Source organism: Suncus etruscus, chromosome 4 (assembly GCF_024139225.1).
Source record: "Suncus etruscus isolate mSunEtr1 chromosome 4, mSunEtr1.pri.cur, whole genome shotgun sequence".
Taxonomy (NCBI): Eukaryota; Metazoa; Chordata; class Mammalia; order Eulipotyphla; family Soricidae; genus Suncus; species Suncus etruscus.
In genome coordinates, this window is record NC_064851.1 from 160098458 (window position 1) to 160125884 (window position 27427).

The 27427-nt window shown below is 42.7% G+C and overlaps 1 protein-coding gene and 1 pseudogene across 1 annotated transcript in view; one reads left to right on the forward strand and one right to left on the reverse strand.

The window, feature by feature from the left end:
* SNX2 (sorting nexin 2) overlaps positions 1-6713 on the reverse strand; it is a 46846-nt gene extending 40133 nt beyond the window's left edge. The window contains exon 1 of the mRNA XM_049771394.1: positions 6593-6713. Coding sequence (XP_049627351.1) covers positions 6593-6700 — 108 coding nt within the window. The 5' untranslated portion in view covers positions 6701-6713. The remainder of the gene's footprint in view (positions 1-6592) is intronic.
* A 6685-nt stretch (positions 6714-13398) lies between these two features.
* Positions 13399-27427, forward strand: part of LOC126007294 (legumain-like) — a 14437-nt pseudogene continuing 408 nt past the window's right edge.

Sequence of the window (27427 nt, forward strand, 5' to 3'; positions counted from 1 at the left end):
GATCTAGGCTTTGATTATATTAGGGATATATATGGAAGAGTGGTATGGCTATGTATCCAAAGCACAGACTCACACCACTGAAAACATAAGCTCTAAGCTGAAACTGCCAAATTTTGTAATGTGCCTATTAAGGTGGCAGGCAGGGGACAGAAAGGGGAGCGGAGAAATGAAGTATAGAAACATGGGTAATGGGACTTGACACTGGTAGTGGGATTGGTGTGGAAATATTAAATACCTAAAAATCAACTATCCATAATTTTGGATATCGGTTCTTTAAATAAAAAACTGTTTCTCAAACAATTGAAATAAGAAAAAGTTAGGCATGTTTATTATACTTACTTCTTAATATTAAACTAAAGAAACGAAAATTATATACTTGAGGGGTGGAGAAACCCTGTATCTTCTAGGCCAAGGGAATTCCCTCTACAATATCCCCAATAGTTACTGTGCCTATGCAGGGGGAAAAAGAAAAAGAAAAAAAAAAAAGCACAAAACAATCATTTTTCCACATATTTATTTATCAATTAATCGATTTTTTTGACATCTTTATTTTGGTGTAGAGATTGAAGTTGATGTCTCCACTATTATTTTATTTTATCTTATCTTTCTCTTTCTTTTTGCACTCCAGCATGATTTGATTTCAGAACCGAGACTATTGTGTGGTGCTTGTCTTTATTGCTGTAGTGCTCACTGTATATTTAACTTGATATTTTCTTTCTGTATTGTTGTGGCGTTTCAATTACCTTTTTCACATCCTCTCTCAAACTGAGGTTAAAAGCCTCTAGAAGGACTCCGCCCATTTTCAGCGTATTTGACTTCTTTTTTTTTTTCTTTTCTTATTTTGTACCCTAATCTATTGCTTTTCTTTCCTTCAAACGAAACCACATAACTCGATTTATCTAGCTCCGCCTCTTAAATAGTGGGGAAACAAGGGAGGGTAACAGGACCAAAGAGATATATGATCACAAATAGTAAGCTAGACAAAGAGGGGTCCAGCCTGGGTGTGTGTGTGTGGGGGGGGTGATGGTGGGGGATATGGGCTGCAGACAGGGAACAGGGATGTGGGGAGGACATATTTGGAGATGGCTATTCCCCTGATTCAATGTTAATATGTACCTAAAATACTACTGTGAAAGATATGTAAGCCATTATGATAAAAAAAATGTGTTTTAATCTGAAGTTCTTTGACTTACATGTATTATTATATTATATTAATTATATGTTATGTTATGCTACTATATTATGTTATGCTAGTTACCTCAATATGTTAATCAATTTTGTCTGTTGAATAAATTCTTACAATAAAAAATTATAATACATAATTCATACAAATGTTTATAGATTTTACTGTTCAATGGAAAAGCAAACTTGCCAACTAAAAAGAAACAACAATGTTCGTCTTTGACAACTAGTTGCATGCAAGGAACATTAAACTCAGCAACACCAAACTGTTACTACCTGTTGGGACAGTAAACTGTTTTAAGCTCTTCAATACTCTCCCTTGGTAAATATTGCCCACTTCAAGGTTGCAAAGATCATCTCTATGCAACTGGGGCACTTCAGTCTTCTATATTTCCGAACCATGAGCATATTTCAGTTACAAGAGTGTCACCTAGTATTGCAGGTAATTCCCCCTTCCCTCTGCTGATGGCGGTGATGCACTGAAGGGGTGTGTGTGCGTGGCACAGGTTTGGTTATAGTTTTCCTGTTACAGTTGTGGCATTACACATCAGGCTGCTGTGCTTACATGACACTTAGGTCACAGTGCTCACCAGAGATCAATCTACTCCTCTACCTGTGGTGCTTGGCAACATTCCGGCTGTAGTGCTGCAGAGAAGTTGCTCTGTACTCCTAACCATAGTGCATGGACGTCCTGTTAGTTCTCTCAGTCACTTCCAGAGCTCACACCACCTTCTAATGGGTGTGGCTGACACAGGGCATCCAACTCTCAGCACTTACTTTCTAGTAAGGTGCTTTCACTATTGAATCATCTCAGTTCCCTCTCCCTAACCCATAAATATGTATGTCTGACTAAATGATGTCATTTTCACTGAATTAAAGTAGCTCCAAATGAAATAAACATTAATTCTTCCTCTAAAAAACACCTGAAGAGGAGACTAAGATTGTAATATTTCCTTTTGTTATTATATGAGCTTTCTTTACTGAAGTCTTTAACCTTAAACTTAAAATCATCCACATATCAAAGGCATTTTCCACTCAAATATATCCTTCAAATTCCTAGGTATCCTCTTCCTGGGTGATAATTTTATTGCCACACAAATTCCCCAAGCTCTCACTTATATAACAAATTTTAAAGTCCCTCACACTCTCACTACATAGTAAACTATATAAATTCTCGCATCCTTGCTTCAGCCATTCAGTTATGTACAGTTTCCTAGAATATGACTGTACCTAAAGTAGTAGGCCTTGCCATTCTCACACTCTGAAAATCTTTCTCGTCTTTAAGACTCTTAAAATATTACTGTTTTAGTGAGGTTTTTCCAGAAAACAGAAACATTTAGTATGCATCTACTATATAGCAGGGATAGTGTGACAGGAATTACAATTCTTCCCCTTGCATTAAATCTTCACTTAACATCTTAGATAAGCTCTTAGAAACTGGAACTTTAAAGGAAATCATGCATAACAAAATCAATTTACCAAAAGCTAATTACGCCTAGTCAGAAAATATCACTTTATAATAACTAAAACACTTCTAATATCAAACATTTATTTACCCTCAATCATAGCCAATCCATAACTCCAATTCAGAATCCCGAGTGGACAGAGCAGCTGTAGTCCAGCTGTTGATAGGAAGCCAAAATGAAGCCCAAGCCCTTCCACCACAGTGCAGATCTCACTTGCACAACACTCACTGTCAGACTGGGCAACTTTAGAAAGGCCAATTAAACCAATGAGCAAATCTTTAGGCTGTGGACGAACACCTGAGTTCTAAGAAAAATGTCACCCAGACATGGGAGAACATGAAAATTCCCAAAAGACAATGGTCCCGGTGGTAACTGGTTTTGTTTTTCCCTCCAAAATTTCAATGACATAACCAGGGATCTGCTGTTCATTCAGTGAAAACTAAATCATCGGTTTAAAAGTTTGCTTTTCAACTGTATATTAGTCTATTTGTAGGGTTTGCTTTTTGTCTTTGTTTTTAGCAATAACGTCATACAGAGGATTCTTAGGGTGAGGGTAGAGAGGGGTATGGGGCTTCTTTATGAAATGATGAAAGAACAAGACTGTGGGGTAGTTAACGTTTATCTACAAAACTATTACACTATACACATCAAAAGGGTAAGGCATAGTATGTAATTTACATTTCTTTTTTTTTTTTTTTGGTTTTTGGGCCACACCCGGCGGTGCTCAGGGGTCACTCCTGGCCGTCTGCTCAGAAATAGCTCCTGGCAGGCACCGGGGACCATATGGGACACCGGGATTCGAACCAACTACCTTTGGTCCTGGATCGGCTGCTTGCAAGGCAAATGCCGCTGTGCTATCTCTCCAGGCCCTGTAATTTACATTTCAATAAAATAGAATAAAAATGGGAATACAGACATCCATTTTTTAAAAGATTCTGTCTATAACAAGGACAGGGGAAATGTGGGTCAACGTGAAAGAACATGCTTTGCTTTTGTGAGGTCATGAGTAGATCATGAGTGGAGGGCAGAGAAGAGGTGCTGTTGAACTACTTACTCCAAGCTGCTTGGGGGGCTACAACTTTGAGCTCTTGAAGAATTAAGAGCAGGTGTCAGAAATAGTTTATTTGTAATAAACTTGTAATGATGATTTAAAAGGCCTCAAATTAGATCTCCAATTGCCTTCAAAGGGAAAATTTATACTTGAATTACAAACAACAAAAAAAACTTTCTAGACTAGAGCCTGGTATGTGGTTCAAGCGGTGGACCAGGTTTGACATCTAGCAACACAGAACCTCAAGTACACCGGGAGTATTACTAAGTAAAGCCACCACAATTAACAAAAATCACCTGACATTAATTCAAAGACAATGCTTTATTACTTCCAATTTATAATAGGTAGTAACTACTTTATTATATAAATTCTATTATCTAATAACAGCTAAAAGCAAATGAACTGCATCAGAACCACCACGGTGTCATATGACTTACCCTTCCTTATCTCTGGACCAGAAGCAACTGTCACCAAGTTTGTTTAAAAAGACAGAATACTGGATTTACTCCTGTCCTACAGAATCAGAAATGCATTTTAGCAAGATCCCTCCTAGAGCTGTATAAAATATGAAATGTACGTAGAAAGTCTGAAAAGCTATATCTGGATTCGTGTTCTTTCCCTTAAGATCTAGTTTCCTTCCTGTGGCTCATCTGGTTGGTGCCCTAGTCTTGTTGCTTGGCCCCGTATTTACTTGATTCTCACGAGTGGTCACCTTTGACTGAGATAGACTTATCTAGCGGACTTATCAAGAGACACATTCCAGTAAAGGAAGGCACCAGCACTAGTTTGAGAAATACTGTTCAAAAGAGAAGTGAGCTACTTAAGAGTTTTTGGAATACTAAGGAACAAATATTCTTCCTAAAAGATAAGTGCCAGGGTGAGCGAGGTGATTATAAATTTGTCAAATCTGTGGAAGTATCTTCCTCAAATTAATAACTTCAATCTGTACATCAAATGGTTTAGAAGAACAAAATCAATTTTATTGATAATATTCAGTGTCTATAATCAAACTTCTATAGGCTTTATTGAAAAAGTCAAATACCATGCTTTTTCAAAGGTTTAGCCATTACAAGAAATACAAATGTTTAGCTCCTTCAACTCAATTTCCAAAGATCTCGAAAATAAGCAGAATGTTTATTGTTCAGAGTATTCTATTCCAGGTCAGTCAAGTTTGTACTGATCCTCGGTAGAAAATCTCTGTAGTTCTCAAAGGAAATGCAAGTATTTGGATCGTGCACAGACATCTAATAGAAATTAAGGTAGCAATATAGTTTATGTGGTTAATAAGATACTACCTGAAAGGTTGAAAGGTAAATTGTGGAGAGGGGCGCCAAGGATTTTGATTCAGGGGTCTCGCTAGCAAAGGATTTACCCATTGTAGTTTTATATACCTTCCCCCATGTAATTTTGCATGCAGGAAGATTTTCATTAATTTTGAGTATTAGTGCTGGTTTTGACGTCCCAGCCAGCATTCACTAAACGCAAATAAGTGTTCAAGATTGTGTGGGGATCACGAAAGATGATTCCAGCTAAACAAGATCACTGGCACCAAGAACCGTATCATGAAACAGAGATGAGTTTGCTGAGCAAGCTGCACATCAAAGTAGTAGAGTAGTGGTCACTGCTGAGGAATACTCCTGAAGTTGCAAGTGTCAGAGAACTGAATCAGGGCTGTCCCTATTTCCAGGTGATAATGGTGCGCTGGAGAAAGCCTACAAATGCCTATCCAAAAAATGGTTTTTTTGGGGGGAAGCACCATCCAAGGCAAACAAGTTCCCTGGGAAATAGGCTCACTTTTTAAAACACAGGTTCGAAAATGTGCCTGCCGTGGTTGTGTGTGTGTAAAATCTGCTTACAATGGGTGTGTGTGTGTGTAAAATCTGCCTGCAATGGGGGTGTGTGTGTGTAGGCCCGAGTATGTGTGTGTGTAAAAATCTGCCTGTGGTGTGTGTGTGTGTAAAATCTGCCTGCAATGGGTCGTGTGTGTGTGTGTGTGGATGCCAGAGTGTGTGTGTCTGTGTGTAAAATCTGCCTGTAATGGGTGTGTGTGTGTAGGCCCGAGTATGTATGTGTGTAAATCTGCCTGCAATGGGTTGTGTGTGTGGATGCCTGAGTGAGTGTGTGTGTGTGTCTGTGTGTGTGTAAAATCTGCCTGCAATGGGTGTGTGTTTGTGTGTGTGTGTAATATGTGCCTGCAATGGGTGTGTTTTTGTGTGTGTGTGTAATATGTGCCTGCAATGGGTCGTGTGTGTGTCTGTGTGTAAAATCTGCCTGTAATGGGTGTGTGTGTGTAGGCCCGAGTATGTATGTGTGTAAAATCTGCCTGCAATGGGTCGTGTGTGTGTGTCTGTGTGTGTGTAAAATCTGCCTGCAATGGGTGTGTGTTTGTGTGTGTGTGTAATATGTGCCTGCAATGGGTCGTGTGTGTGTGCGTCTGTGTGTAAAATCTGCCTGTAATGGGTGTGTGTGTGTGGGCCCGAGTATGTATGTGTGTAAAATCTGCCTGTAATGGGTGCGTGCGTGTGTGTGTGCGGAGGCCCGCGAGAGCGCCAAGCAAGCGGAGCGGCCGGCCCCGACAGAAACAGGAACACAACTCGAGCGACGGCGGGGCCGGGGGACGGACGGGGGAAGGCGGAGAGGCTGGGGAGGCGCGAGGAAGCCGGCGTTGCTCCTCGCCCGGTCACATGAGAGCCCGACCCGGCCCTCCGCCGCCACCGGGGACCGCGCGGCGCCACCTCCGGGCCGGGCCCGAGGAGCCGGCCGGCCGGCCGACGTTGCGAGCGCGCGGGGCTCCCCGCCGACGAGCGGCCGTCCGGGCGAGCCTCGGGGCTCCGCTTAGCAGCAGCCACGCTCACGAGCCCTGCCCTGCCATAGACGAGAAGAGCCGGCTCACCTCCAGCGTGGACACGGTGCTGGTGAACAGGTCCTCGCCGTCCTCCGGCTCCTCCGGCCCGGCGGGCCTGCCGTCCCCCAGCGGAGGAGGCTCCCGCTCGGCCGCCATCTTCGCGCGCGCGCCCGCTGCACTGCGCCGGCCCACGCCGCACGCCCCGGCCCGGCCCGGCCCGGCCCCGCCCCGCCCCGCCCCGCCCACACGCGCCGGGCCCCGGCGTCACGTGAGCACGCACGGCCGGCCCCGCCCCGCCCGCCCGTACGCCACGCCCCGTCGCCGCTGGGCCCCGCCCTCCCTGCCGGCAGCCGACCTCGTTCTCCCTCCCGCCTTAGGCCCCGACCGTCCGCGCCGGCCCCGCCCCTCGACCTCGACCCCGCCCACCCACGGGCGCGGCCGGCCGCACAGACCACGCCCACTCGCCTCTGGGCCCCGGCCTCTCGCCCTCGACCCCGCCCACCCAGGGCTCTGCCGGCCGCGGAGGCCCCGCCCACTCGCCCCAGGGCCCCGCCCTCCAGCCCCTCGACCCCTCGGCCGGTCGCAGAGGCCCCGCCCGCTCCCGCGAGGCCCCGCCCCCGGCTCAGCTCGGCGCCTCCTCCGGCCCCGGACCCGGTTGAGGCTGCCAGCTACCTAGCTGGCAGGCAGGCTGGGCTGACTCTTATGTCGCCACGTCCGTCGCCTTCTTGGCAGGAGCCGGTCAGCGGCATTCTTCTGCAGGGCGCCACCAGGTTTCAGCTTTCCTTTGGCCGAGTGAAGGAGCCGGAAGACCAGTCTTGGCGCTTGGAATTCGACCCACACTGAGAGAAAGCAAGACTGGGCCAGGAGGGATAATGAAGGGGCTACTACTAGGACGCTTGACTTGCACGGAGGAGGCCTCCACCCGCATTCCATCTTCCGGCCATCTCTACTGTGCCCCAAGTCCCCCTTCCTAAGTGAACAAAGATCCCTGAGGACCCTTGGGTGTAGATCCAAATCACAACATAAAAAAAAGAGAGAGAGAGAATTAATGGAATAGAGACCTAGCTAGGCACTTTGAAACTTTTTGACCTTGACTTGACAGCTTTTTTCCCTAGTAGTCAAGATTTCTTTCTTTTTTTTCTATACACACACACACACACGTGTGTGTGTGTGTGTGTATTCTAATCAAAAAGCATCAACCCCAACCTGGAATAATTATGTAACTATACCAAGATCCACCGCCTACTCAAGAGTTGCTGAATGCATCAGTTGTCACTATCCTGCTACCGTAACCATTGCTTCCTGGAGCATCATCGCTGTCTTGCCTCTCCAAGAGAACCAGTTGTGAGCCATTGTGCCGCTGATGTCTGGCATCTGTCCCTGATCAGAACACTTGAACCTATTTTTTTAAGGATCAGAAACTGGGTGAGGTCATTTATCACCTGGGTCTCTCTACCGGGTCTCTCTTTTGGATCATATGTTATGGTCATTTAAACCTCTATCCCACCCCCACTCCCACATACTCTTTTTACTGGTGAATTAATTGAAACACAGATCCAGCCACATATAACATAGAACTATGTCAGTAGTGGTTTGCAAAATCTGCTTTAGGGCTAGAGAGATAGCTCAGTGGGCTGGAGCGTATGTTTTGCATGCTGGAGGCCAGATTCCAAACCCAGTACTTCATAGTTTACCAAGCACAAAACAGGAAATAAGCCTCAAGCACTGCTGGGTGTGCCCCAAATACCAAGAAGTTCAAATCTGATTTAGGGTGGAGATAACTCAAAGACCTAAAGCTCATGCTTTGCATGCCAGAAACCCAGGTTTAATCACCTGTTCTCCAAAGTCCAACCAAAGCAACCTTCAAGCATGCATTGGAAATAGCTCCTGAGCACTGCAGCTGCCCTACTCCCGGGATGGTGGGGTAGATATGGCTTAAATCTCTTCTATGTAGGACCATGTAAATATTCAGTCTCTTTCTAATAGTCTTTTCCCTTGACGATAGAATCTCTTCTTGCTCACCACCACCATTCAACTGGTAGATAAGGAAGGAAAATAAAACAACTTTTCCTTTCTTTTGAATCCTCTTCTTCCCATATCCTTTAGATCAATCACTTCACTAATTTTTTGGCTGTCTTTAGCTATTGGAGAGATTCAGAAATGCAGTTGTCATCCCACCATTTGATAGATTAGGGGCTCCCTACACTAAAGGAAAATAAGGCCTTTGTAGGGAACCAACAGCCTCTGTTCTAGCATTCATTCAGTATTATCTGATTTTTTCTAAGTAATCATTTTTTTTCTCCTCATCCTCAGATGGAATTCTCCAACTCAAGAGCAGGTGCATCACTTCTCAATAAGAAAATAAAAACAGGGGCCGGCGAGGTGGCGCTAGAGATAAGGTGTCTGCCTTACAAGCGCTAGCCAAGGAAAGGACCACGGTTCGATCCCCCGGCGTCCCATATGGTTCCCCCAAGCCAGGGGCAATTTCTGAGCGCGTAGCCAGGAGTAACCCCTGAGCATCTAACGGGTGTGGCCCAAAAAACAAAAAAAAAAAAAAACAAAAAAAACAAAACAAAACAAAAAGAAAATAAAAACAACCCAAATTCCTTCAGAAAGACCAAATACCTGAATAGACACATCTCCTAAGAGGTCAGGTTGTTGGGAAAATGTTTGGCATTCTGGTTACTAGGGAATCTGAAATAAGATGCTACCTCATACTGGTGAGAATGCCTATATCAGAAAGACTGGAAACAAGTCCACAAAAATGTTGAGAAAAGTGAATACTGATGGGAATGATAAGTGCTGCAGCCTCTATGGAAAAACATAGGAAAGTCATTAAAAACAAAAACTAAGGGGCTGGAGAGATAGCACAGCGTTTGCCTTAGATGCAGAAGGACAGTGGTTCAAATTCCGGCATCCCATATGATCCCCCAGGCCTGCCAGGAGTGATTTCTGAGCATAGAGCCAGGAGTAACTCCTGAGTGCTGCTGGGTGTGACCCAAAAATCAAAACAGCAACAACAACAACAACAAAAAAACTAAGTATGTTTCTTCCATATAACTCATCAATGTCACTCCTAGTATTTCTCTTACCCTCCAGTCTCTTTTCTACCCTCCATCCTTCTCTCTCCCTCAATACTATTGGAAAGAATAGGAATAATATAATAAATAATATTTACTTATTTTATTTATTTTTGTTTTGTTTTTTTTTTTGGGGGGGTCACACTCGGCAGCGCTCGGATTACACCTGGCTCTACACTCAGAAGTCGCTTCTGGCAGGCTCGGGGGACTATATGGGATGCGGGGATTTGAACCACCATCCTTCTGCATGGAAGGCAAACGCCTTACCTCCATGCTATCTCTCCAGTCCCAATAATATTTATTTATTTATAAACCACATCCTTTCTCTGGCTCTTGAGTTAGCCCTGACTTCTTTGCCACACAAACTTTTCTCCAGGAAGATTCTCATGTAGCAGGTTAGCTTGCTTTACCCAGAACGGGGATTCGAGGAAAAAACAAAACAAAACAAAACAAAAACAAACAAAGAAACAAAAAATAGTACCAAGGAAAAACAAGAGAAAGTGAGCCAGACCATAGTCAGAATTTTCTTGTCATCTAATATCAGCCACTGCATCTCATTATGTTTTCGGTATTCTGACATTCAAGGAAGGAAAGATTGTCAAGGATGCAAATGACAGGAAGCAGCATCTTGGGGATTTTTTTAGAGGTTGTGACAACCTCCCCAGTATTTTGTACCCCATAAAATAGATGCCTGACCAGGAACCTCACTTAGCAATAGTTTTCACAGCCACATATGTACAAGATCATGGATTTGATCCCCAACACACACAAAGGTTATATGGGTACTCTATTAATACCTTCAGTGAATGAATGGAATCAATGAAATTCTAGAGAGAGGATTAAGTAGAAAGCACAACTTTGGTAATTACAGACAGAAATAAGAAGTGCACAAGGTAGCATGTGCAACACAAAACTAAGGCCTAAAGAGAAGAAGCAACCTCAGAGAGCCACAACTATGAATGAAGTAAAAGGACAAAGAAGTGTGTGCTTGGCAATTTCAGGTCCCAAGGGTACATTAAAAAGATGGATCACTGATAAGCATAACTAAGGAAAAAATAGATATAGAAATTTGTAATGCTTCATTTAATGTATTGATTTCTCTGGGTTTGGGTGTCCAGAATGTTGGTCAAACATTCTGGATGTTTCCAGGAAGGTCTTTGGTGAATGAAACTGACATTTTAAGTGCATCATGAGCAAAGTGCAGTGCCTTGGATCACGTGGGCATCACTCACCACTCAGTTAAAGGCCTTAATAAACAAAGGCTCACTTCCACAATTCTTGTAGTCAACCTTTGGACTCCAACTGTGCTTCTCCCCTGAGTGTCAAGCCACACAACCTCACCTTTTTTGGAAAGATGAATCTCTATGTAAGAGCTGTAATAGAAAAACACATGCCTGCCTTTGTGGAGCCCAGGTTCCGTCCCCAGGTATAACCTTGCCTGAGGGTTGGTTATGTACCACCCACAGTAGAGGCCAGTCTCCTCTTCTGCGCCTGTGGTGCAATTTCTATAACACTAAAACAAACAAAAACATAATGAGTTGGGGTGGAAGTATGAGTGTTTGTACCTGTGTTGTAAAATATCAGGTTTTTACTATATGTAGTAAAGTCTAGAGTTTAAAGAACTTTTTAAGTAGTTATTTTTATAGTTTTAAATGGTTTTTCAATTATTTTATTTATTTTTATAGCTTAAATAGCTATTTTAAAATGTTTAATAAAACACATGTTTTAAAGATCTATTTTCTCAGTTGTCAGTACCTGTTATATTCTACACACTTTTCCTCTATCATTGCAATGGTCTGGACTCACAAGGTGTGGTAGTGGTGCTTGCACTTTTAGTATCCGTGTTGTGGGGACAAGTTGTAGGTGGCAGCTTGCATAGGAGGTTCCCACTGGTTACATTCTCTCTTTTTTTTTTCAATGAAATCATTTATATTTATTTGAAACCCAACCTACATTGGAAATAAAGTTGAGTTTGAAAGTTCCATACATGCTGTGAAATTTCATTAGAACATTCTAGAGAAGCGAGTAAAATTTGAGCCTTTGAGAGGTATGGTCCAGAAATACTCAATAATCCTCAAAGCCTTTCAGGAATTTTTGCAGGGGTGACTGTGGGAGTGGGGAGGGTGCTTTCCAAGTCATAGAGAGAGAAAGAGAGAGAGAGACAGAGAGAGACAGAGACAGAGAGGGAGAGGGAGAGCTCAACAAGTTGCAGGTGAGTCCAGGTGAACTCTGCAACTGAAAGATGTAGCAGGAGTGTGAGTCCAGGCAAGTAAGAGTGTGAGCACCACAACCACAGCAACCACAGCTACCCTTGAGCAACCAGAATGCGCACAGACACATCTAAGGGGGTGCAGTTTCCAGGGGGACTGAACTCAAGAATGCCACCTCTTTGCAGTCATACTGGGGAATCCATGACATTCTAGGCCAGTTGGTCTAGCAGCAGCATCATGCCCAGAGATGCTGTGCAGCTCACGTCTTGCAGCACTGGAAATACCCGGGCTACCTGGAAGTGTTCAGAGGGCTCCAGTGCTGAGCTTGTGACCTGAGGGCTAGAACTCAGGTCAGTTAGCATGCTTCCTAACTCTCTCCTTGCCCAAACTCTTGGACCCTTGAGAGAAATATGAATTGGCTGTGCTAGAAGTTTCCTGGTTACAATACCCATAAGAAATGTGTGATTGCTCATATTGCCTCTTGATGGCAAGGATGCATTTGAAAAGAAAAATAAAATATTTTGTGTTTGATTTTCGAAGTTACAGTTATTTGAGGGCTAACACTGCATTAAATTCCACACATGAGGGGCCAGAGAGATAGCATGGAGGTGAGGTGTTTGCCTTGCACGTAGAAGGATGGTGGTTCGAATCCTGGCATCCCATATGGTCCCCCGAGCCTGCCAGGAGTGATTTCTGAGCATAGAGCCAGGAGTAATCCCTGAGTGCTGCCTGGTGTGACCCCCCCCAAAAAAAATTCCACACATCGGGGCCGGGCGGTGGCGCTAAAGGTAAGGTGCCTGCCTTGCCTGCGCTAGCCTTGGACGGACCGCGGTTCGATCCCCCGGTGTCCCATATGGTCCCCCGAGCCAGGAGCAACTTCTGAGCACATAGCCAGGAGTAACCCCTGAGCGTTACCGGGTGTGGCCCAAAAACCAAAAAAAAAAAAAAAAAATTCCACACATGAGTCTGTTTATTAAGAGCTATTATATTATCATTTCACTTTAGACCACATTGCGTTTTCAATTGCATGGCTCTGCAGGCTTTAGCTCAGGCGATAAAATAATTGACCGTAAAGAACCCGCTCTCACTACATTGTTTTTATACAAGAGTCTACTCTTGACTGCAAAGAGGTTGCATTCTTGAGTTCAGTCCCCCAGGAAACTGCACCCCCTTAGGTGTGTCTGTGCGCATTCTGGTTGCTCAAGGGTAGCTGTGGTTGCTGTGGTTGTGGTGCTCACACTCTTACTTGCCTGGACTCACACTCCTGCTACATCTTTCAGTTGCAGAGTTCACCTGGACTCACCTGCAACTTGTTGAGCTCTCCCTCTCCCTCTCTGTCTCTGTCTCTCTCTGTCTCTCTCTCTTTCTCTCTCTCTCTCTATATATATACATACACACATATATCTATGCATCACTCACACAGACACAGACAGACAGACTCTCTCTCTCTCTCTCTCTCTCTCTCTCTCTCTCTCTCTCTCTCTCTCTCTCTCTTGTCTCCTGGCTTCTGGACAGCTGAAAATTGCATGCATTGCCAGGGATCTTGGATAGTAGAACTGCCTGAATGGTGCTGGGCACCTGGAGAAGTCTTGCCATGGAACTCACAGCCTCAATCTTGCAAGGTAAAATTCTTTAAAAGCCTTGGGACCATCTCCCAGGCTCTAGTATCTTTAGATCTAGTATCTTTATCTTTTAATGGAACAAATTACAGCATGTATGGAACATGGGTGTGTATTAGGGTTACAATCAGATTCTGTCCAAAGTGTATCATCTGTTCAGAATAAAAAAAGCCTTTGGCAATGCCATCACAGCCGCAAACATTTATATCATATATATATATACAGTAATACATATATGTATACTCTGCTCCTAGTGCATTCATTCTTTGGGTTTCTTTCTTCTTTCTTTCCTTCTTTCCTTCTTTCTTTCTTTCTTCCTTCCTTTCTCTCTTCTTTCTCTTTCTTCTTTCTTTCCTTCTTTCTTTCTTTCTTTCTTTCTTTCTTTCTTTCTTTCTTTCTTTCTTTCTTTCTTTCTTTCTTTCTTTCTTTCTTTCTTTCTTTCTTTCTTTCTTTCTTTCTTTCTTCCTTCCTTTCTCTTTCTTTCTCTTTCTTCTTTCCTTCCTTCCTTCCTTCCTTCTTTCTTTTCTTTCTTTCTCTCTCTTTCTTTCTTTCTTTCTTTCTTTCTCTCTCTCTCTTTCTTTCTTTCTTTCTTTCTCTTTCTTTCTTTCTTTCTCTTTCTTTCTTTCTTTCTTTCCTTCTTTCTCTCTCTCTTTCTTTCTTTCTTTCTTTCTTTCTTTCTTTCTTTCTTTCTTTCTTTCTTTCTTTCTTTTCTTTCTCTTTCTTTCTTTCTTTCTTTCTTTCTTTCTTTCTTTCTTTCTTTCTTTCTTTCTTTCTTTCTTTCTTTCTTTCTTCCTTCCTTCCTTCCTTCCTTTCTCTCTTTCTTTCTCTTTCTTCTTTCTTTCCTTCTTTCTTTCTTTCTTTCTTTCTTTCTTTCTTTCTTTCTTTCTTTCTTTCTTTCTTTCTTTCTTTCTTTCTTTCTTTCTTTCTTTCTTTCTTTTTCTATCTTTCCTCCTTTCTTATTTTTCATTACTTTAAACACTGTGGTTATAAGGTTGTTCATAATACAATAAAGATTATTTATCACAATTACAAAGTTCTTCATGAATAGAAAAACAGTTATATAATGTACAACACATTTCACCAGTGCACAGTTTATGCCACCAATGTCTCCGGCTTCCCTTCTGCCCTACCCACACCTGCCTTGGGGGCAAACATTTTTCTCCTCTCTCTCTCTCTCTCTCTCTCTCTCTCTCTCTCTCTCTCTCTCTCTCTTTTAGACGCTGTCACTTGCAATATTGTTGCTGAAAGGGTATCATGAATATCATTTTTGGGGGGGCAGTCACACCCGGCAGCGCTCAGGAGTTACTCCTGGCTCTATGCTCAGAAACAGCTCATGGCAGGCTCAGGGGCCCATATGGGATGCTGGGATTCAAACCGCCATCCTTCAGCATGCAAGGCAAACACCTTACCTCCATGCTAACTGTCCGCCCCCCCCCCCTTTTTGATTTTTGGGTCACACCCAGCGGCACTCAGGGCTTACTCCTGGCTCTGTGCTCAGAAATTGCTCCTGGCAGGCTCGGGGAACCATATGGCATGCCGGGATTGGAACCACCATCTGTCCTGGATCAGCTGCTTACAAGGCAAATATGCCCTACTGCTGTGGTATCTCTCAGACCCCCATGCATATCATTTTATCTCCTTTCAGCACCCACTTCTTGTCCAGAGTGATCATTTTCAATGATCATGTCACAGTGGTCTCTTCTCTGCCCTAACTGTACTCCCCTGTTATTTGTGACAAGCTTCCTAACATGGACTGGTCTTCCTGACCCTTATCTCTATTGTGAGACTCAGCTTCTTTTTTAAGGCCACAGCAGGATTCCAGAGAGGAAGATGGAGACACACAGGTATATTTTCAATCCCTACATGTGACAGGAAGTCACATGCCCAAGTTCAGGGTCAGAATGGAAACAATAACAACATTGCTCCACATAGGGTGTGGTAGAAGGAGACACTTAATTTGGGTCACTAATGCAGTTGGATACTTTTACACTTGGTTGAAGGCTTAGGGGCAGGAAATGGGAGGTGTCCACACCCAGCATTGCTATTTCTTTTCTCCCTGTAATAAAAATGGTTCATTGCTGAGAGAAAGAAGATCAGGACCAGCACTGGAGCAGACAAGAATGGAATTGAATTTTAGTTAATCTTATAAAGATTTGGAAAGACATGGAAAAAATTGACAAATAGCACATGAAACCTAAAAATGATGGAACTATGTTTCTGGGGTGTGACAGTTCCTGGTATTTGTAGGCTTCTCTCCAATAAACTCATTTGTTGGGATAAAACAAGAGGCAGGTGTTTGGATTGATTCAAGCTCAGACATTTTTGGGATGAATTTAGTGGTAGGATAAGGGAATTAAGGATTATCAGACTCCTCAGTAAGGTATGTAACCAGAAATATGTGGTTTTCAAGACAAAGAGTGATTGCAAGTCATATTTCAAAGAAGAAGAATTTTTTTGTTTCAAAGGTATTAACAAGCAGTTGTAGAAAAGGATCTTTATAACATAACACAAGCTATCATTTTGGTAAAAGTCATTTTTTATACCAGGCAAAGAGATTAAAGGATCTTTCTGGAGAGAAGTTGATGATGTAAGCACATTTGTTGGCATGAACATTGGGGCTCTAGAAAACATGGTGGAAAGAATGAAGATAGGAGGTCTAAAGGATGGCTCAGTGATTCAAAGTAGTTGCTATGCAAGTATGAGTTCCTGACTTTGATTTCTGTGGTTGCTCATATGCTCTGAAATAGGATGTCAGGCGCCCAGGTATATCTGGAATGTGTGATCTCCATCACACAGCCAGATGTGTGGAAACCTGGTGTGATCCCTGAAGAGCACTGCAACTGAAAAGGATGTGCAAGGACAACAACCAGATAGTGGCACTGGTGAGCATCACAACCAAGTTTGTATGAATATTTGCCATTACATGGCATAGCAAGAATAGTTAAGAGAAGGAAGGGATAGCATGTGTAGGGAGAATGAAAAAATTAAATTTAAGGGGCTAGAATGATATTACAGATGGTAGGGTGTTTGCCTTGCATAAAACTGACCTGCAAGATTGATTCCCAGTACTCTACATGTTTACCTGAGCCTTCCAGCAATGATCCCTGAGTGGTGAGGCAGGAAGAAGCCCCAGTCACTGCTGGGTGTAGTCCCAAAACAAAACAAAACAAAACAAAATTTACAAAGAATGAAGATGGGGCTAGAGAGACAGTACAGTGATTAAGGCATTTGCCTTTTATGCTAACCTTGGTTCTATACTTGGTATAGAAAGCCAAAGCCCTACTAGGAGAACTCCTGGGTGTGGACCCTAAACTAAGATGAAAATCAGCTATGGAAGAGGAGTGTTTGCAGCAAACCAAACACCTGGTAAACCCAATCTCTGGATATACTTTCCAGCATGTGAAGGAATTTATGGGCCAGCATTTATAAATACACCCAATTCATTAGACACATTTTTGTAATTGTATTGGGAAGACGACCAGTTGGCCATTGGGAAAAGAGAAGTATGATCTGTTGCCATTCCCTCAAACTATCTTAACTTTTTACTGAGAGATAAAGAACTGATTTCACATTAATGGAGGGAAATAAGTCGATCAAACCAAGCACAGATTTTTGTTTTTTCAGGGGTCAAAAATACAAATAAATAAATAAATATTACCATAAAATATGCTGGTGACCCTAACTGTTGTCCTTTCTTATAGCTATAAGATGATGGTTTGACTGTGACCCCTTAGAACAGCAGCAGAGTTTCAGAAACTAAAACATACTTCCAAAGCAAACTCTTATCTGTATTTCTTGAATACTAGAAAGGAGCATTGTAGGCCACAACAAAACCTGAAACAAATCAAATACCTATGACTTCCTCTTCATTTCCAGTTTCTTTTCTTTTCTTTTCTTTTCTTTTTTTATGGTTTTTGGGCCACACCCAGCAGTGCTCAGGAGTTACTCCTGGCTGTCTGCTCAGAAATAGCTTCTGGCAGGCACGAGGGATCATATGGGACACCGGGATTTGAACCAACCACCTTTGGTCCTGAATCAGCTGCTTGCAAGGCAAACACCGCTGTGCTATCTCTCCGGGCCCCATTTCCATTTTCTTACTGATAAATGTTCCGGCTTCTTTTACCCCCAAATCTTCCCTACCCCCCAGAAAGATCTTTGACTAATGTCTCTGAGCTTAGATGCTATCATCATTCACCAGGTGCTCATATTCCTGGCCACAAACATTCATGAGGCCTAAGAACTCCAGCCAGCTGCCAGGCCTGTGCAGCCACCAGGATTCTACACTTAAGAGCACTCACACTTGTTTCTTTCATAAAACAGTTTATCTATTCACAATGGCTTCAAAGAGGGAACCCCATAAAAACTAAAGAAATGAAGTACATATCCCTGGAATGTACTCAAGGCTGACCCTTGAGTAAACTAGCATGCCCTTTCATTCAATGCTCTGTTCTCCAGGTCTTGGAATTGTGAGCAAACTACTTGTTCCTTCTGCATCAGAAGCCAATCCTGATTGCAGCCTTTTTCTGTAACCACACTAGAGGCAACAAGAGGCTCAGATCCTTGGGAGTGGGGGTGCGGAAGAAGGAGAAATCTTGCACCCCACCTTTGCTACTTTTCCCCAGGGAACTGACAAGTGGTACTGGCACTTCCAGCCATGGCTCTCCTGGTTGTGAAAGGAACACTGTTTTTTTTTTTTGTTTTTTTTTTTTTTGTTTTTGGGCCACACCCAGTAACGCTCAGGGGTTACTCCTGGCTATGTGCTCAGAAGTTGCTCCTGGCTTGGGGGACCATATGGGACACCGGGGGATCGAACCGCGGTCCGTCCAAGGTTAGCGCAGGCAAGGCAGGCACCTTACCTTTAGCGCCACCGCCCGGCCCCCAGGAACACTGTTTATACAGTAATTCTTTTGGTTCTATCACCCATTGCTGGGAGAACCAAAATTCAGATATAGATGAGGATAGGCCTAGGCCTGTGGACAGGGCTAAGTTTACTCCTCTGAGGACAGACTTCAAGTAGTTTGACAGTGGAACAGAACACTGGTGATGAAATTAGGAGGAAAACTGGTGATATTTTCCCAAGATGCATTTATGAATGCAGAATTGTAAGGACCAGCTCTTTAACTTGAGCAAGCTAGAATGGGAATGGAAATGATTAAACATTGAATTAAACCTTGAGGAAAGATGCAAGGAAATAAGATAAGAGTGTTGAGGATCAGGTAGAGAAATGAGACCAAAAGCAAGACAAAAATAAAACCAAACTGCAATGGAGTTGCCACAAACTCTTCTTTTTCCAATTCTCCTCATGAACTCTGTCACCACATCAGAGACTTTTTTGTTTCAATAGAAGATTATATCTTTTTGTCCTTCATCACTCTTCATATGGAACCTTGCATGTTGTACTCATCAATCAGTACTTGTTGTTTGATTGAAAATAAAATTTAAAAAAGAAACAAAGGCAATTCTTTTACATCAAAGGAAGCTAACTGTCAGCCTGAACGCCTGTCCCAGCTGGTTTTGATTTGGCCTACATGGTTGTTTTCATATATTTTAATCAACAAGTAATATTTAAAACGTAGAAAACTTTACATAAATATCTTGATTTCTAGCTTTTCTTTAAAAAAAAGTTAAATATATGGAAACATATTGTGTAGGCCTTTATGTGCATAAGCTTCCTGATTCTCCCATGGTGCTCCTTACACAAATGCATTTCCTGCCTGTGGAAGAGGCTTTGAGTCAATCTTCCTATTTATTTCTTTAAATATAGGAGTCAAGTCCTTCCCCAACTGTGATGGAATCCTTATGTTTCCATATCTCATGGAGAGATATGGGTCTGGAAGAAATGCCAATGCAGGAAAAAATTCACATACACTGAAGGGAGTGAAACGTGCTCAGGAATTCCAAAATGCAAGCCTTCCACTACTAAGAAGCAGATAGCTCAGTGGAGGAAAGCCAGAAACACAAAAGAGCATTTTCCTGAGACCTGAGTTTTTTTTTTGGCTTGAGCGGGGAGGGGTAACTCCTGACTCTGCCCTCAGAAATTGCTCCTTTCAGGCTCAAGAACCAAATGGGATGCCAGGGGTCAAACTGGGTCTGTCCTACTGCTGTGCTATGTCTCTGACCCCAGAGACTTGGGATTTTTATTAGGAAGTATCCAGACCACACTTTGGTATGAATAATAGGGAGGAGTATGATGTGGGGAATAGGGCAAGAACTGGTTAATCCAACATCTTGCCCAAATTGACTTTATAGGGAAATGAAGAAATATGAAGTAAAACAAAGTAATTTGCACCCCGAGGTTCTACGAAAAGGGTGGATGCCTCTAACTAAAAGATGAAAGGGTTGGCAACATTTTGCATAGGCACAGCAAAAGTTGGAAAAATAGAAAGAAAAAAACGTTTGGCCTAAAAACAGGGTTTCGTTACCCACAAAGCACTCTGCCATAAGACCAAACATAGGCTCCAGGCACACTAATTTGTCTAACCCCAAGTCTTTCTTCAAGGTCTGAAGAAAGGTTTTTCTCAATCACGGTTTTTGCTTTCAGGTATCAGTAATAGGAGAGCTTGTTGTTAGCACATAGCCCATGTCGAAGACAGGATGACCTGGGGCACCTCTTGATATAATCTCATTATGTGGTGGGGCAGGGAAATCTACCTTCATAGCAAGTCGTTGCCGATTTCCAAGCCATAGTCAGGCTAGCTTGAGAGCCTACCCTGGGGCAAGTACAGGCTAGTTTGAGAGCCTACCCTGGGGCAAGTACGTATGTGACAAGGCAGTTCCAGGTTCCTTTCTTGTAGAAGCTGGCAGCCAGAAGCAGCGGTGGCAGCATTGGTTGAATTCTGAGCAGCTGCATCTTTCTGGAAAGCTCTGGGGCATGAATTGCCAGGGCACAGCCCCTTGCAGCATCAAGCCATCTCCTTCGCTGCCAGGGGAGTGAGCTCCAAACATCTCCTGCTTGCAAATGCTCCGAAAAGCTCTGGGAGGTCGTTCCTGCCAAATCTGGGTCCCCGACTGTCATCCACTGTTCCCCATCAGTTGTGTTCTGGGGAAATCTAAGCATTCAAGTTCACTTAATATGGGTAATCCTGAGAAGGTCATTTTTTATTTCACTTGATGATTTCCTTTTTGATTTTATCTCTGACTCATTGGTTGCTTAGTAGTGAGCTGTTGAATTTCCAGGTGTTAAAGTTTTCCTTTTGTGTCTGTTTGTTTTTCACTTCTAATTTCAGTGTATTATGATCTGAGAAGGTAGTTCATACAATTTCTATCCTCTTTATTTTATGGATTTATGTTTTATGGGCCAGTATGTGGTTTATTTTGGAGAATGACCCATGTGTTTAGGAGAAAAATGTGCATTCAGTTTTGTGTGTGTGTGTGTGGGGGGGGGAATAGTCAAAAGTAATATAGTACATACATGAGTAATTTTTTTCAGAATCTTGTTAATTCATGTTGACCTTGTTTGTGAAGGTGAAGTCATCCTCAATTTCCCAGAAGTCCTCCTGGCAATAGGCAGGACTCCACTTACGCATCTTCTTCTCTTGCCCAGGTGGCTAGAAAAAATTATTTCTTGGCAAAATTTTATTTTCTTTGTCCCCTTCTGGACATAAAAACATGGACATCTAGCAATTTATTTGTTTAAGCCAGAAAGATAATACAGCAGGTAGGCAAGTGCCCAATCCAGATTGTATTCCTGGTATTCCATATGGTCTTCCAAGCATCACTAGGAATAATTTCCTACATGCAGAGCCATGAGTAGTAACCCTTGAGCATTTTTGGGTGTGGCCCCCAAACAAAACAAAACAATTTATTCATTTGGAGTTTGTGAGTTATAGTGCTCAGGGGCTAGTCACAGCTCTATCCTGGACCAGAGGTAGAGGCTGCTTTAGGATGTAATTGAGGATCCAAGTGGTGCTGGAGAAAGATCTAACATCAGTTGTGTATAAGGCAAGATCATTATATGCTGTACTGTCTCTCTGGGTCCAAATATTTATTTGTTTTTCTACATTTTGTGAACTGTGTGTTTGTGTTAAGTTGAGCTCAAGGAAAACAGTGATGCTCAGGCTCCAGTGTGCACCAGATTCCTTGAACTTGACCAAATACAGATTTTAGACTTTTTTTTTTTTTTTTGGTTTTTGGGCCACACTCGGCAGTGCTCAGGGGTTACTCCTGGCTGCCTGCTCAGAAATAGCTCCTGGCAGGCACGGGGGACCCTATGGGACACCGGGATTCAAACCAACCACCTTTGGTCCTGGATCGGCTGCTTGCAAGGCAAACGCCGCTGTGCTATCTCTCCGGGCCCAGATTTTAGATTTTATCCCCATCAATATCTATCTCCTCAGAGTGCTATTGATTTGAACATCACATTGGAGAACAATTAGTCTCTAGGATGACAAAGTGCCACGACTCCATAAATTTTTGGGGGAATTCAGCCCAACAGATGTATCCTCAAATTTTCCTGGTAGGGCAAATTGAAATAACCCCCACGGGATTCCTCAAAAGGCCCGCTGTGGATGCCTTATTTCCCCTGCGTGGATGGTTGAGGTATTTCGTTAGAGATGCTTGGCATAGCATTTTTAGTTATTTGACTATCTCTCCTTTATAAATCTTAAGGAAAATATGTGGTCTCTATTAAATAATTGGCTAAAGAAATTCCAGCACCAAAAATTACAAGAGAACCCCCTTTTTAGAACTTATAAGTTAAAATAATACTTTTTTTCTTTTTTATCTTCTTGCAGCTGAAGTTCTGGGGCAATTTGAGGTTAATTGATAAAAACTGTTTTGAGTAACTTTGCTTTGTTATAATTCTCATCCCTAACACCTGTGACTGGCTTATTTTATATATATATGTATATATATATATATTTTTTTTTTTTAATGCTTTTTGAAAGACTTTTTTTTTTTAATTTTATTTTTGGGTCACACCCGGCAGTGCTCAGGGGTTATTCTTGGTTCTACACTCAGAAGTCACTCCTGGCAGATTTGCGGGACCATATGGGATACAGGGATTTGAGCCACCCCTGTCCTTCTGCATGCAAGGCAAACACTTTACCTCCATTGTATTTCTCCGGTCCCTGAAAGCCTATTTCTAAAGTGATAAAGAATTCTTGGAAGGATCTACAATGATTTATTTTAAAACTGTATTTATTCCGTGTGTGTGTGTGTGTGTGTGTGTGTGTGTGTGTGTGTGTGTGTGTGTGTGTGTGTAGCTAGATCCAGGGATGCTCAGAATTTACTCCCGACTCTGTGCTCAGGGGTTATTCCTGGTGGTGCTTGGGGAACTGTATGCGGTTCTGGAAATCAAACCAGGGCTGGCTGCATAAAAGGCAAGTACCATAAATCCTGTACTATCTCTCCAGCTCTGCTATATTGATTTAGCAATAAAAATAATAATACTAACTAAATATTTATTTGGAGAGGTCGCAACCAGCAGTACTCAAAGGACTGCGCAGTACAGAGACCTGAACTCAGGCCTCCTGCATGGAAATCACATGCTCAGCACTTTGAGCTACTTCTCTGGCAACAATATTTTTATTGATTTAAAAACTTTTTTATATTATACCACTTGTGTCAGGTGATAGCTAGGTGTTTCATATGTCGTTCGACTCATAAAAATTCAAATGAAGTAGTTATGCACGACTATTATTTCCAAAAAAAAGTTGTTTTTATAGGGCCAGCGACTACAGGGATTAAGGCACTTGTGTTTTCTTATAGCTCCCTGCACTGCCAGAGTAGCATCTGAGCGATACTGAATGCCTCCCAAAGCCCCTTCCACAAATGTTTTGGTGATATTGTCATCTTTAAAACCATATTTTAATGAAAAATAGTTAAGATATTAAGTCAAAGGGTAGGGAGTGATAAATTACTAGCTACCTGTTACCAAAACTAATAGATGACTTATTGTTCCTTTACCTTGTTATTATACAGCAGCAATTTTGCTCAACGTGGAACCCCATTGCTGTTCCCTTCCTCATAACTGAAGTTCTTCCCTCTCTAGGGCTGAAGAAACAGCTCAGTGAACTGGAGAGCATGCTTGATCTGCTAGAGGTCTGATCCTCAACCATGTGGACCGAGCCCCCTCTCCCCCTTCCTCTTTTCCCCAACCAATCAAACTACTTGCTCCCTTGAGCACTGCTAGCCGCAACCTCTGAACATCAATCCAGGAGTAGCCTCTTGAGTGTGGCCCAAACTAAGAAGGTGATGACAAACATTCTTACTATTATTATTGATATATATATAATTTTTAAATGCTCTTCAGTTTAATAAATTTGTGTTAAGGTTTTACCTTAGTGGAAAACATGCTATGTATCTTAGAAAAATACTTGCAGGAGAAATTCTAGTTCTTTCTGTTCTACTCCTCAGTCCATTCTACCTATCTGTATTTAAAAATGTTGATATTTTCAGATATCAGTAACAAGTGTGATTAAGTATTAGATTCCTTCTTACTAAAAAGGAATTTGAAAAATCACTCTAGTTAATACTCAATCATGTTTTGGAGCCCTGAGCATTTTCTTTGCTTCAGCTATTTCTGGTTAGAAGTGAAGTTGCTATGGGATCCCTTAACAACTTTTGGGATTAGGGCAGGGAGATGGCCCGACCTTCTGAAGGACTCTCAGACTTTCCCAGAGAGTAAACCCTAGTTGACTAATTTTCTGTGCTTTCTTGCCAATCTTTCTCAGGGACAGGGCCTTGACCTACTTCTTCCTCAAGGTGTATTTTTCCACTGACTTCCTGAGCTCTGTATGACCTTCTAGTATCCTTATCACAAACCCCTCTGATTCTCTAGCTTGCTATCTGATTGTTCAGGTCCCTACCCTTTCATTAGCTTGTTTATTACCTCCCTGTCTTGAGATCTCTCCAACCACTCCCTAAACACTCCAGGACATTTGGAAGAAATATTTCTACAGCACACATTTAGAAATGCAAAACTAGAAATAAAGATCCGAAACAGAAGTCATTTCAGGTGAGGAGAGGGTCATGATATGAAAAAGAAGTCATTTGCTCAAAGTTTCTGAACACTCCTGGTTATGTTCAGGGGACCATATCAGGTGCCAGGAATCAAACCTGGGTTTGCCTCAACAAGAACAAGGCCTTAACCACTGGACTATCTAAGCCCCCAAACAAGGGAATTTTAAATACTTAAACCAAATATAAAGAACAATAAATGATATACGGGTTAGAGGTATAGTCCACTGATAAGGCATATGCTTCTACATTTGAGGCCCTGGATTACCTGGCACACACAAAAATGCCAGGACCAGATATATGGTCCAGTGGTACAGTCTTGTAGGCATAAGGCCACGAGGTTGCTTCCTGCCATTACCCCACATTCCAAGTGCCATCCTGGCAACACTGCTGTTTCTGATTTTTTTTATTAATATCTTTATCTAAATACCTTGATTACAAATATGATTGTACTTGGGTTTCAGTCATGTATGCTGTTTCTGATTTCTAGCACCATAATAAAGTATGCAATTTCTGACATTGCTGGCTTTATCTTTCTACATGATAGCAAGTGGCTGTAGTTGCTTAATGAGTAGTTTCCCATTTACCTCCATCCTGGTAATAACCCCGGTAGTCCACATAGCCAGGCTCACAGCACTGAATCACTGGCTTGGGCACTGTGAATTGTGAGCTTGTAATTCTGGGGCAGAAATCCAAGTAGTGGTGAGGATGGGGCAAAGCTTATCACCTTGACATACACATAGTTTGTCAGCACTGCTATGATGTATGAAGGTGTAGGAATTTATTCACCTACCAGATCTAGAGGCCAGCACTCTCAATCAAGGTGTACATTGGCATTGGCAGAGCCAGTTCAATCTGAGAACTGAGAGGGAAGACCTGTTCCAGGTCTCTCTCTGATGTAGAGTTAATCATCTTCCTGCGCATATAGTATCCCTGGGTTCAACTCCACTTCCTTTTAGTAAGGATGTCAGGCATGCTAAATTAGGGCTTCTTTTTCTTAATAACCTCTCTAAAGATCCCCATCTCCACATAGGACCAGATTTTTAGGCACTAAATATTAAAATGTCAAAATAATTGTTTTTGTTTTGGGGCCACACCCAGCAGCTCTCAGGGGGTAACTCCTGGCTCTGCACTCAGAAATGACTCCTGTTAGATTCAGGGGAATATATGGAATGCTGGGCTTTGAATCCAGGTCAGCACGTGCAAGCATACACCGTACTTACTATGCTATTACTCTGGCCTCAAAGTAATTTTTTTTACAGTACATTTAGTACTGCTCAGGGCCACATCTGTAATTGCTCAGGATACCGTATGGTAGTGGAGGTTGAACACAGCCTATTGAGCTTCATCAATACATATAAATTCAGTCCTACATATAAATCAGGGGTCTCAAACTCGCGGCCCTCCATACAACATTTTGTGGCCCTGCCCTAGAGGAATCTTTTTTTTTGTTTTGTTTTGTTTTAGTTGTTTGGGTCACACCCCCTAACGTTCAAGGCTTACTACTAACTTTGCACTCAAGGATCACCCTGACTTTGCCTCCTGCGGCCCCCAGGTAAATTGAGTTTGAGATCCCTGATATAAATGCAGTCCTACATATAAATTTTTAGTGGGACACAATTTAATTCATACCACAGTAAGAAGTCACTTGGTTTCACTTGAGTTTCATGATTACATATAGGGTGAAAAATACATCTTGTTCTCAAGTTGAAGCTGATCCTCTTACTGTTATTTTGGGGAAAAGGGGGAAGAGCACGTTTTATAGATGTGTTGAGAAGCAATGCTGAGAGGATTCTCTTTTCTTGATAAGTCTTTTACTGTGTAATTACCATGGTGTGCACTGAGGTCCAGAATGATCTCTTTATTTCTTGAGGAAAAGCTCCTGTGTATGAGGAGAGGGAATGTGGAAGATATGTTCCTTCCCAAGATAGAGCTATGCTCAACTGTGTTTGAATTTTGCTTCATTCCTTTACCTTCCACCCCTGCGAAAAGTGACTATAAAGCTACTTGCATCTTCAAGACTGCCAGGGTGGTTAGACAGGAACTCTTTACTCAACCATGTCACCAAATTTTAAGTGGTGGGACAGTGAGCTGTTTATTGAGATAAAGTGGAAGAGTCCTTACCAACACCTACATGTTTTCAACATTTTTCCTTAAACTGTGTTTTGTTTTTGTTTTTAGTTACTCCTGGCTCTGTGCTCAGAAATAGCTCTTGGCAGGCTCTGGAGACCATATGGGATGCTGGGGATTGAACCTAAATCGGTTCTGGATCCGCAGCATGCAAGACAAATGCCTTACCACTTTCCTTCACGTTGGCCCTTCTCCTTAAAATGTTTCTGCATTTGAATCACTGCAGGTAGTGTCCTGACCTACTCCACCAAGGCTGCCTTGCAGAGCCGCCCGCCCTCCAGCAGCTTTCAACAGCAGGTGATCCCCACTGTGGCCCGACTGCTCAGCCTGGCTGTGGGAGCCGCTGCTGTGCCCCTGGACGATCCTGAAGATGGAGGCAAGCACTGCGTGGTGATTGTTGCAGGTATAACTGCAATAGCTGGTATAACTACAGGCACCAAGCCAACGCCTGTCACACCTGCCAGATTGTGCATGGGAATGGGATACCCAATGAGCAGATTGTGGTGGTGGTATGATGACATCACCAACTCGGAGAACAATCCTGCCCCTGGCAGCATCAACAACAGGCCCAATGGCTCAAACGTGTACTAGGGGGTCCTGAAAGGACTGCACTGGTGAGAATGTCACCCCGGAAAATTTCCTTGCTGTGCTGAGAGGCAACGCAGATGCAGTGAAAGGCAAAGGCTTGGGAAAGGTCTTGTCTTAAGGAGTGGGCCCCAGGAACACATGTGTGTCTACTGGTCATGGATCCATGGGACTGCTGATCTTTTCCAGTGATGAACTTCATGTCGAGGACCTGAACAAGATCATCCAATACATGCACGATCACAATAAGTACCAAAAGATGGTCTTCTCCATTGAGGCCTGCCAGTCCGGCTCCAGGAT